Source organism: Nansenia antarctica (genome assembly GCF_963989245.1).
Source record: "Nansenia antarctica genome assembly, chromosome: 8".
Classification (NCBI taxonomy): Eukaryota; Metazoa; Chordata; class Actinopteri; order Argentiniformes; family Microstomatidae; genus Nansenia; species Nansenia antarctica.
This window is the reverse complement of record NC_137678.1, coordinates 57,526,337-57,538,836: the sequence shown is the minus strand read 5'-3', so window position 1 is coordinate 57,538,836 and position 12,500 is coordinate 57,526,337. Positions and strand designations below refer to the sequence as shown.

The following is a 12,500-nucleotide window of genomic DNA, read 5'->3' as shown; positions in this document are numbered from 1 at the left end:
ATGTGGTCGCGGAGTTTGGAGGTGTTAGCCTCCCACTCCGCGCGCCACATATAATCCGCCCATCCTGCCGCACTGATGTTGAGATCTCTGCATTGCTGCCTGAGATCCTGTGCGGCAGGCACAAATGGATGTCTCGACTTGAGACGCCGGGAGGGCTCCACTGTTATAGCGAGCCTATCATGGACTAAAAGGTTAACAGTATGTTATCTGATCTAACTGCTCTGGAGCTCTACATGAATGCAAGTTTGGACATTGTGTTCTGATTTACCACCTTACTTCTCAGTACAGAATGTGCTCATTCTGCCGGGTAGGCCTGGTTAAATCTGCCACTTGACAAGATAGTGTGCCCATCTGCTGTTACTGAGAAAGATAAGGTCCACACCACCTCATTGTTCGAAAATCACGCCACCCTCGAAGGGGGGCCTGCTGACCTTGTGCTGGTATACAATAAGTGTGAGATCTGTAAGGGAGGCTTTTTCCCAAGCTTACAGATCTCATGACAATCGTGTTATGTACTGTTTGTTGGATGAGCCAATGCTTTGCAAACTATTTGATTAAAACGTATTAACGAGTAAAAAAAAAAGAAAAAAAAAAAAGATTGCCATTAGATACTTAAATTGCCATTAGACAATGAGTTCATGCTGCCAGGCCTAGAGATGAGGTGTGTGGTTAGGGTTAGGGTTACCTCTCAGACTCAAAGTCTCCCTGCTCCTCAGGAGGGACAGAGCAGCGGACCAGCCTGCTCTGACGGAGGTCGGGGGTGGGGTTCCAGAACGTGTCCACCACCCCCGTCTTCTTGTCGTTGATGAAGATCTCACTGTCCTGTGGAGGGGAGGGCCATGTGAACACAGGGAAACATTAACACATGCACACGCACACGCACACGCACACGCACACACACACACACACACACACACGCGCACACACACACACACTAGCATTCAATCTGCCATCATTATTGTTTTTGTTTTTTTATCTTGTTAAAAGACAGCATGTTCCATCTTCAAAACGTAGCCCCCGTTGCCAGGGGTTACCAGTACGTGGTTAAAGAAGCGTCTCAACAGCTGATTGGATGTTAGCGGAGGACGAACAGCTGATTGGATATTAGTGGAGGACTAACAGCTGATTGGATGTTAGAGAAGGACTAACAGCTGATTGGATGTTAGAGGAGGACTAACAGCTGATTGGATGTTAGAGGAGGACTAACAGCTGATTGGATGTTAGTGGAGGACTAACAGCTGATTGGATGTTAGAGGAGGACTAACAGCTGATTGGATGTTAGTGGAGGACTAACAGCTGATTGGATGTTAGAGGAGGACTAACAGCTGATTGGATGTTAGCAGAGGACTAACAGCTGATTGGATGTTAGCAGAGGACTAACAGCTGATTGGATGTTAGAGGAGGACTAACAGCTGATTGGATGTTAGAGGAGGACTAACAGCTGATTGGATGTTAGCAGAGGACTAACAGCTGATTGGATGTTAGCAGAGGACTAACAGCTGATTGGATGTTAGAGGAGGACTAACAGCTGATTGGATGTTAGCAGAGGACTAACAGCTGATTGGATGTTAGCAGAGGACTAACAGCTGATTGGATGTTAGAGGAGGACTAACAGCTGATTGGATGTTAGAGGAGGACTAACAGCTGATTGGATGTTAGCGGAGGACTAGCAGCTGATTGGATGTTAGCAGAGGACTAACAGCTGATTGGATGTTAAGAGGAGGACTAGCAGCTGATTGGATGTTAGAGGAGGACTGACAGCTGATTGGATGTTAGAGGAGGACTAACAGCTGATTGGATGGGGGGGGGGTACGCTACACCGCTGCTACACAGCTCAGAGGTATGCTACACAGCTACACAGCTACACAGCTCAGAGGTACGCTACACAGCTCAGAGGTCTCCATGGTTACTGAGGCCTTCCTTACCCAGTGGCCCTCCAGGGTGGCCAGCACCTCCTTGCCCAGCTTGATCTTCCCAGAGACCTGGTTCACGCTGTCGCTGCTGCCCAGGAACGGCTGGAGGAGGGGGGGGAGAGAGAGAGGGAGGGAGGGAGAGAGAGAGAGAGAGAGAGAGAGAGAGAGAGGGAGAGAGGGAGAGAGAGAGGGAGAGAGAGAGGGAGAGAGGGAGAGAGAGAGGGAGAGAGAGAGAGAGAGAGAGGGAGAGAGAGAGAGATAGGGAGAGAGAGAGGAAAGGAGGTTTCATATGGTGTTAGTAGTGTTATAGTTAACTAGATAGCAGTGGGGGGATTACTCACCGAATGCATTGCAATATTTTGACTTGCGAGTTTGTGTTGTGATTCTCACCAACGTTGAAATGTATTTCCGTTTTTTCATAATAAAAGTCTATTTTGATTGCCGCTGTCACAGATGACTGAGTATGATTCATACAGGACGTCTTGTCTACTTGTCTACAAATGTATTTGTTGTCACTTTGGATAAAGGCGTCTGCTAAACGCTGAACATGTGAAGGTAATGTAAACGTCTTCCTCTTCCTCCGCCTCACCTTCAGTTTGAACTCCAGCTGGGCGCTGTAGCCCGTCTTCTCACAGGCGATGGTGATCTGGCCCGCCAGCTCCAGGGTCATGGTGCCGTACAGGATCCCTACGTCAGAGAGGGACGCAGACGTTTAGACATCACCCCCACCCTCATTCACCTCCACTGGCTCCCGGTCAAGTCCCGCATCACATACAAAATCCTCCTCCTCCTGGACTCCTTCAAATCAGCCCTCAAAACACATCTGTTCTCCAAGGCCTTTGGCCCCTAGTCATTGTTTCAGTGTTTGCTTTGTTGTTTTCTGTTTTGTCTGTCCGTTTCATTCCCCTGTAAAGCGTCCTTGGGTTTTTGAAAGGCGCTATATAAATTAAAGCTATTATTATTATTATTAGGATGGCAGCAGCATACGCTACGCTGAGGTACGATCATCTACAACCCCCCGATGGCCCCTGGCCCCCAGCATAGAACATTTTCTTGCAAAGACTGATGGACAGACGATTCACTTACTTAGACAAACGGTATTTGTTGTAAGTCTCTTTGGATAAAGGCGTCTAAAGGCTTAAATGCCAAAGAACGTAAACGTAATGTAAACAGAACCAAAGAGAGTTCCTCAAGACGAGGAGTAAAACCCAGTAGAGGAGGGAGAGGGAGTAAAGCCCAGTAGAGGAGGGAGAGGGAGTAAAGCCCAGTAGAGGAGGGAGAGGGAGTAAAGCCCAGTAGAGGAGGGAGAGGGAGTAAAACCCAGTAGAGGAGGGAGAGGGAGTAAAGCCCAGTAGAGGAGGGAGAGGGAGTAAAGCCCAGTAGAGGAGGGAGAGGGAGTAAAACCCAGTAGAGGAGGGAGAGGGAGTAAAGCCCAGTAGAGGAGGGAGAGGGAGTAAAGCCCAGTAGAGGAGGGAGAGGGAGTAAAGCCCAGTAGAGGAGGGAGAGGGAGTAAAGCCCAGTAGAGGAGGGAGAGGGAGTAAAGCCCAGTAGAGGAGGGAGAGGGAGTAAAGCCCAGTAGAGGAGGGAGAGGGAGTAAAGCCCAGTAGAGGAGGGTGAGGGAGTAAAACCCAGTAGAGGGTGAGGGAGTAAAGCCCAGTAGAGGAGGGTGAGGGAGTAAAACCCAGTAGAGGGTGAGGGAGGGGTTCAGACCTTTACAGTAGAGAAGTGTGAGGGAGGTTCAGACCTTTACAGTGGGCGTAGGGTGAGGGTTAGGGTTAGGGATGAAGGAGGGAGGGGTTCAGACCTTTACAGTAGAGGAGGTGAGGGAGGGGTTCAGACCTTTACAGTAGAGGAGGTGAGGGAGGGGTTCAGACCTTTACAGTAGAGGAGGTGAGGGAGGGGTTCAGACCTTTACAGTGGGCGTAGGGCATGTTCATGACGTGGTTAGGGTTAGGGTTAGGGTGAGGGTTAGGGTTAGGTGAGGGATGTGTTCAGACCTTTACAGTGGGCATAGGGCATGTTCATGACGTAGTTAGGGTTAGGGTTAGGTGACGGAGGGGTTCAGACCTTTACAGTGGGCGTAGGGCATGTTCATGACGTAGTCTTCTCCTCGGTTGAGGAAGCTGAGGCGAGCTTCTCCGTCCAGGATGGCCGACAGGGAGTTACCTGCACAGAGACACGCCGCACGTTAACAGGAAGTAGGAAGTGCCCTCTCGCTGAGAGAGTTTACAGAAAGGAGGAGGTGCCCTCTCTCTCTCGCTGAGAGAGTTTACAGAAAGGAGGAGGTGCCCTCTCTCTCTCGCTGAGAGAGTTTACAGAAAGGAGGAGGTGCCCTCTCTCTCTCGCTGAGAGAGTTTACAGAAAGGAGGAGGTGCCCTCTCTCTCTCACTGAGAGAGTTCAGGTGCGATTAAAAACAAGTTTCATTGGACTGAGAGATGTTCCTTGAAGGTATGTTACTGTTTTTTACATTAGCCCCCCCCCCTCCCTTCTCCTAGGACTAATGGACAAAGTATGGACAAAGGAACCCGTAACACAAAGCTAATTGCTGAGGACATACGTAAGACTGTGATACCCATGACGACCTGTCTGTTCATTTTTACTGTTCATGTAAAAACGTTTTTCAAAAATAAAGTATAAAAAAGTGTAAAAACTTTCCATTGGTGCAGATGCTTGGTACTTCTGGCCTCAAGATCTCTACCTCTACCTGTATGCTACAGCTTGTATCTCTAGGTGTGTGTGTGTGTGTGCGTGTGCGTGTGCGTGTGTGTGTGTGTGTGTGTGTGTGTGTGTGTGTGTGTGTGTGTGTGTGTGTGTGTGTGTGTGTGTGTGCGTGCGTGTGTGTGTGTGTGTGTACCGTAGAACTTGGACTTGGCCAGGATGCTGCCGCTGAGACAGAAGCCGTCCTTCCTGTTACTGACGTAGAAGGCTGACACCGGAGGATGATGGGACACCTGGAGGGGGAGGGGGGGGGGGGAGGAGGGAGGGGGGGAGGGGAGAACACACCTGTGTGAGGGAGGGGACACCATGACAGGTACAACCAGTCCTGACCATCCTCTCTGTACCCCATGGTGTGTGACGTAGCAGACCACATATTACACTCACTTACCCATTTATCCCTCCATCCATCCCTCCATCCATCCATCCCTCCCTCCATCCACCCATCCATCCCTCCATCCATCCCTCCATCCATCCATCCATCCCTCCATCCATCCCTCCATCCATCCATCCATCCATCCACCCATCCATCCCTCCATCCATCCATCCACCCATCCATCCATCCATCCATCCATCCACCCACCCATCCATCCACTCATCCATCCATCCACCCACCCACCCATCCACCCATCCATCCATCCATCCATCCATCCACCCATCCATCCATCCACCTATCCATCCATCCATCCATCCATCCATCCATCCATCCAACCAACAAGACAAGTCAGATTTCATCCCCAACGACCACCTAGCGTCCAGGACATCTCCCCTGTTACCTGGTACCTGACCTGAGATGGAGAAGGTGTGTTACCTCCTCTGAGATGTAGAAGGTGTGTTACCTGACCTGAGATGTAGAAGGTGTGTTACCTGTTCTGAGATGGAGAAGGTGTGTTACCTGACCTGAGATGGAGAAGGTCTTGCTGTTACCTGTTCTGAGATGTAGAAGGTCTTGCTGCTGGTCTTGCTGTGGAGCCACATGCAGCGGAAGGTCTCGCCGATGATGGGGTTGTAGGGTTTCTTCAGTCCCTGAGGTTCAGAACACAGGAAGACACCGTTTAAGAACCTCTAAATGACCCTGTACCTAGACCTGTACCTAGACCCTGTACCTAGACCCTAGACCCTGTACCTAGACCCTGTACCTAGACCCTAGACCCTGTACCTAGACCCTGTACCTAGACCCTGTACATAGACCCTGTACATAGACCCTAGACCCTGTACCTAGACCCTGTACCTAGACCCTGTACCTAGACCCTGTACCTAGACCCTGTACCTAGAGCAAAAAATACCAAATGACAACAACTGACTGGCAATAAATCAATAAAAAAACAAGAAAGACTGGTTGGTTGGACAGTCGTTGGCCAGTCGTTGGTCTCCCTCACCTGTGGCTTCTTGTAGAAACCGGAGATGTACCACTTCACCACCTTCTTCATCCTGTTGTAGGCGTCCACCTCCACCGCCGCCCTGGAAGACCACCACAACACACCACACACACGTCAGAGACTAGGACAACACACCACACATGAACCTCAGACCACCATAACACACCACACATGAACCTCAGACCACCACAACACACCACACATGGACCTCAGTGACCAGGACAACACACCACACATGGACCTCAGTGACTAGGACCCAGCAGTTCATACTCATACAAGAAGAGGCTGTCAGAACTGCAGAGTCACTACCCATCTTCCGTCGTAGACTGATGACCCATCTCTTCGGGTTACACCGTAACTGCTCCTCCTGAGACATCTACTACCCCCTCAGCACTGCGTCTCCTGAAGACACCTGCTTTTCCCCTCTACTGTGTCCCTAAAAACTTCTATTCCCCCCTTGTACTGTTTCTCTGTTTCTCCAGTGTCTAAATAAAAAAATAAAAACTAGGTTTAGAAGGTTTTTCCTTCTATCAGTGGCCCCGGGCCTGAGCTGGATTACTCTTCCTGCTACGACTGGTGGATTGATGATTCACTTGCTTAGTATTCAAATGTATTGATTGCAAGTCGCTTTGGAATAAGGCGTCTGCTAAATGCCAAAAATGTAAAAAAAATGTAAAAGAAGTCTGGAGTGTCACTTATTCAGAGTCTGGTATGACTGGTGGTACTGGGGAGAGGAGGTCTGTGTGGTAACAAGACTCACTCAGACAGGAAGTCAGCATGGTAACAAGACTCACTCAGACAGGAAGTCGGCGTGGTAACAAGACTCACTCAGACAGGAAGTCAGCATGGTAACAAGACTCACTCAGACAGGAAGTCGGCGTGGTAACAAGACTCACTCAGACAGGAAGTCAGCATGGTAACAAGACTCACTCAGACAGGAAGTCGGCGTGGTAACAAGACTCACTCAGACAGGAAGTCAGCGTGGTAACAAGACTCACTCAGACAGGAAGTCGGCGTGGTAATAAGACTCACTCAGACAGGAAGTGGGCGTGGTAACAAGACTCACTCAGACAGGAAGTCGGCGTGGTAACAAGACTCACTCAGACAGGAAGTCGGCGTGGTAACAAGACTCACTCAGACAGGAAGTCGGCATGGTAGTAACAAGACTCACTCAGACAGGAAGTCGGCGTGGTAGTAACAAGACTCACTCAGACAGGAAGTCGGCGTGGTAGTAACAAGACTCACTCAGACAGGAAGTCGGCGTGGTAGTAACAAGACTCACTCAGACAGGAAGTCGGCGTGGTAGTAACAAGACTCACTCAGACAGGAAGTCGGCGTGGTAACAAGACTCACTCAGACAGGAAGTCGGCGTGGTAGTAACAAGACTCACTCAGACAGGAAGTCGGCGTGGTAGTAACAAGACTCACTCAGACAGGAAGTAGGCGTGGTAACAAGACTCACTCAGACAGGAAGTGTGAGGTAACAAGACTCACTCAGACAGGAAGTCGGCGTGGTAGTAACAAGACTCACTCAGACAGGAAGTCGGCGTGGTAGTAACAAGACTCACTCAGACAGGAAGTGTGAGGTAACAAGACTCACTCAGACAGGAAGTCGGCGTGGTAGTAACAAGACTCACTCAGACAGGAAGTCAGCATGGCAACAAGACTCACTCAGACAGGAAGTCAGCATGGTAACAAGACTCACTCAGACAGGAAGTCGGCGTGGTAGTAACAAGACTCACTCAGACAGGAAGTCGGCGTGGTAGTAACAAGACTCACTCAGACAGGAAGTCGGCGTGGTAGTAACAAGACTCACTCAGACAGGAAGTCGGCGTGGTAGTAACAAGACTCACTCAGACAGGAAGTCGGCGTGGTAGTAACAAGACTCACTCAGACAGGAAGTCGGCGTGGTAGTAACAAGACTCACTCAGACAGGAAGTCGGCGTGGTAGTAGTAGTCGGACAGCTTGTCCAGGAAGGAGCGCGGCTCCAGGATGAAGGTGGGCAGCACCACCTTGGACAGGTCCATGCCGGGCCGGACCTGCTTCAGCAGGGTCCAGATCAGAGACTTGTTCTCTTCTGACACCGTCTCTGTCTGGGACGCCTCGCCCGCCTGGGAGGACACACACACACACACACACACACACACACACACACACACACACACACACACACACACACACACACTGATAAGATGATGAATGTCAGATGAATGCGGAGACCGAGAGGTGTTGCTTCCTTATGATAATGAATTAATGCTCAATGTAGACAATTAAGATAAAGTTTATTCCACACACACAGCGCTGGGCCAGCCTCTCTCAACACACGGCAAGCAACGGTGAGAGACTCGCCCCGAATGACATCTTACAGTGGCCTTATATGCTAGATTTCCGCTGACACCGGAAACAGCTGTCCCTTGCCAATCATCGGTCACCCGTCATACATGTTTACATACTAAAGTTAGAAGCTAGCTTGCCTCTGCTTCCCTACCATAACGGTTTGTTTGTTCTGGTCACCAGTTACCTGACTCTCAGTCAGCTGACCGTTCGTTCCCAAATATACTGATCTATTGACCCCAGTACCCATATAAGTCTACCACCTGGCTGACCACCACAAGGCTCCACTGTCCTTAGGTCCCAACTGGTCCCCATCTCTATATTTGGCTCAGGTCCAGTTACAGAAACGCATGCTGACTCAGAGTGGTCAGTTTATGTCCTGAGAGTGGACACACTTAAAGTATGTTTAAGGTTACACAATGAGTATTGCAATATTTGATAGGCACACAGCATCTTGCACATAGCTACACAAAACGCATCATATCAGCTCACTCTTTTTTGTCTTCTCTAATGGACAGTAACTTTAATTATTTCTCTTTCTTTCCCCATGGTTGAGATCCCGCATTCCTCCCCCGGAATCGTCTTTAAATGACTTTTCCCATGGACAAATGCAAGTTCCCAGTCATGTGGCCTGACAAAGTGAACAAACATCTCACTCCACAATTGACTTGGCATGAGTAAAAGGTCACTTTGTGGTTAACTACTCTGATTAATAATCACCTCCTTTGGATAAAAACCTTTGTTGTTTAAAGGAGAAAATATCCAAATAGGTTTCTCATTGCTATGTCTAACTACTCATTACAAATGAAGTAGGTATCATTTCCATCATTAATTCAAATCACATGTTTTTCCATAGTTTGTTACATAATTATACATTTTTAACAAATAGGGATATCGTCAATCCTTTTCTTTAGGTGTCTTCGATATCCTAGGTCGATCTTCAACAGAGGGACCATCATGCTTTTCCGGTCGCAATGAGGCACTATCTGAGACGCTGGAACATTGTTGTTTTTCGCCTTCTCGTCCTCTTGTATTGTTGCTGTGTTATTGAGAGACTCACAGTAGAAATTATTTCATTCACCCTCATGCTGCTTGCTCAAATGTTTTAACAGTGTTATTGAAACTCTAAATCCTTACCCCCTACTTTTCTCTCCCCTATTGTTCTATGTCCCCATTGTCTGATCTTAAAGGTTTACTCCTGTTGTGGTGAATACGTACAACAATTGTCAACAAACTGGCAAACTCCTGCAACTGAGTCTAGTGCGCTATTTGGTTTAACTCCCTGGATGTCACGACGCATGCGAACAAGATTAGTGTCAGAGTCTTCAGTTAAAGTAAAGTCTGTTTCGTTAGTTAACACCCAGAGCGTATACAGAACCGATAGAATTGTGGCCATCCATCTTATGCACAATGAGGCCAGGATCACACGGTGTCTCCCTTCACGCATCGTCTGTCCGGTATCTCTTGTCCTAGTTTCAATCTTAATTCACAACAACATCAAGAATAATTGTTAATAGCAGAGATAGTTATCATTATGGTACTGGAATCAGTAATCGTTTCATAATACGTGTTTTCCCCTTTGCTTGGGTCTCATCGTCAGAGTTGAGAGTGGGTTGGGCCCCCTGTGGTCCCCCCCCTCTAGTGAGTTCTGCACTTGCCTGCTGAGACATTTTTAGATACAGGGATTGCACAATCGTTAAGTACAGGTAGACAGACATTTAGTTTCTCTCAAAATGGTTAACTCGTCCTTCATCAATGCTCCTAGAGGAAACAAAAAGGATTTGTCATTTGAAGTTCATGCCATGGGTATTCAAACTAGGACGTGTGTTGTGAAAAACCGTGAACCGTCCCTTTAATATTCAAATCAGTTCTTCAGTACTTAGTTTATTTACTGTCAATGTGCAATCTGAGTCAATTCTCATAAGCATACTTTTAATGAGGTAGATAGGTTCTATTCTACCCGTATGTTAAACATTCTGATCATAATCATAACTGATGGCTTGAATACTTCCCCGTTGGTCTATGTACACTATGAGCTTATTTTGCATTAATATTTACATTTGCTGTGAACATTTAAATGTTCTATCCCTTTCTTATAGTCAAATATTTCTCAGTCAATCACCCGTTGGTTTTAGTAGATTTATCAGAGACATTCTTGAGTCAGTGTGAATGGTTCTTTATCATAAATGTTGCATCAATGTGTAATGCTCGTGCATTCAGCTGTTGGCCGATTAACACTGTTGATTGTGTAAAATACCGTCATATTCGTATGTGTAATTGCTTTATCAAAGTCTGTAGTCTGTCATGTCATTATCATGTTTCCGCTTTCACACAGAAAAACAACATTTTCGTTTACAGTTACACAGAGAATTATCATTTGTGGTTTCCCCTTTCTCTCATCCGTCAATCGTTCACTGTCATTTCAGCCCCCACTTCTGTTAGATCGGCCCTCAGCAACGCCCCCGTTTTCAGTCCGTCGCTCAGTTTTTTTTTTTCTGTCAGGAGATAGAATTGGCAAGAGTTGTGTTGTCCGTTCGGGATTATTCATCAATCAAAATGTCACATATTCCTCTTTGCTTGTGTGAACATCAACAGTCATCAATGCATGTCTCTGTTTACTAAGTAAATTCAAATGTTACGTTTACTGAGTCAATGCAGAATTGTATGATAATTACAATAAGAGACAACTACATTTTCATGTCTAACACTTCTATGTGTTCTCTGCGTGTCTGTGTCACCGAGCTGCGTCTTGTTTGCAAGGGCAGTTCTATTAATAGTGTTGTTTCAGAGCGTCGTCCCTGGTGCAGCGTTGTGGAGCACAAGTGCACTCGTGTCTCTTACCACCTTTTGCTGTTTGTGCTAAGCTATTTAGCTTGTCCTGAAAATACAATAGTTATTCATTTCACTCTTTATCATTTGTTTACAATATGTTAATCAATACAAGGATTATTATTACTTAACTCAATGATTTCCCTATAACTCTATCACTCGACATGCTTCACGTAAGACTTCATTACCCATAATGCTTAGTATTCATTCCAACCCTCTAGGTCCGCGTATTGCGCCAGCTCCAAGACTTGTGGTTGGTATTGCTTATTAAACAATCCCAAAGCTTCTAATTCCCTTATTCGTTTTTCAATCAATGCTGGTGTCATTGAGAAAATGTCTGGTGTCGATAATTTGAAGTTTTTCGCATCGTCTCCAATACCATCTAGGATCATATTTGTAAAGAATGCGTTAGGTTTGTCATCTAATTCCAAATTCGCCTTTTCTCTCCAGGTGTTTTGGAATCTGATTACAAAGTCAGACATTGTTTCATTAGGCTTACGTTTACAGTTCAGAATCTGTGAGATATCACGGTTTTGACTGGCATGTTCGTTTAGAAATTTGGTTAATTGTTCAATGTGAGTCACTTTGTGTTGTTTATTAAACCATGGGAATCGTTCATTAATTGTATTACCTCTACATGGCCCATCATTATCTTCATTCAAAGTTTCACAAGCATTTATCAAAGTATCAATTTCAACATCTGGCATTAACGTGATCAGAATGTATCTTAAATCCGTGCCATTCAAATTACCATGTAGCAACATTGTTTCATACCAATTTATGAATCCTTTTGGGTTAATCAAGGGTCTGGGTGCGTCGACTATGATTGCAGATACGTCAGTCAGATTTAATGGTTTATACAGTACTTTCTCCTCTATATTTAACAATGGTGCCTGCACCCGGATTACGCTGCGTATCACAGTCTGCTCCGCCTGTTCCGGCTGTACAGGAGGATACACGCTCCGTATCTCCTTTACCTTGGGTATAGGGTTAAACCTATTGTGTTCCTTCTTTCTGACAATATTACCAGGCCATTGATTAGACATTATTACCCATGCTTGATAGACTTCTTTCATGTAATCAATATCCCATAATGGGTCGCAAATGCTTTTGTTTGATATCAAATATTCATCAATAATCTTTAGTTTATTCTTTTCAAAACTCCCGATACTTGGGAAATTATCGTCACTCCATTCCGCAATCTTTGTTAGAAACGGTTCTGCATAGAATGGTCCTAATTTAAGTAAAATCCATCCTTTTGGTGTCACTGTATCAGTGTATTTTATCGGAATATCAATTATGTGTGGATCAATTTCCAATAGTTTCTTA

The 12,500-nt window shown here is 46.4% G+C and overlaps 1 protein-coding gene across 1 annotated transcript in view; it reads right to left on the bottom strand.

The window, feature by feature from the left end:
- Window positions 1-12,500, bottom strand: part of osbpl8 (oxysterol binding protein-like 8) — a gene marked incomplete at both ends in the record, with an annotated part of 50,432 nt that overhangs the window by 8,047 nt on the left and 29,885 nt on the right. The window contains 8 exons of the mRNA XM_080537585.1: window positions 686-822; window positions 1,926-2,015; window positions 2,503-2,600; window positions 3,981-4,079; window positions 4,769-4,865; window positions 5,557-5,655; window positions 6,009-6,090; window positions 7,935-8,119. Of these exons, the coding sequence (XP_080393711.1) occupies window positions 686-822; window positions 1,926-2,015; window positions 2,503-2,600; window positions 3,981-4,079; window positions 4,769-4,865; window positions 5,557-5,655; window positions 6,009-6,090; window positions 7,935-8,119 (887 nt within the window). The remainder of the gene's footprint in view (window positions 1-685; window positions 823-1,925; window positions 2,016-2,502; window positions 2,601-3,980; window positions 4,080-4,768; window positions 4,866-5,556; window positions 5,656-6,008; window positions 6,091-7,934; window positions 8,120-12,500) is intronic.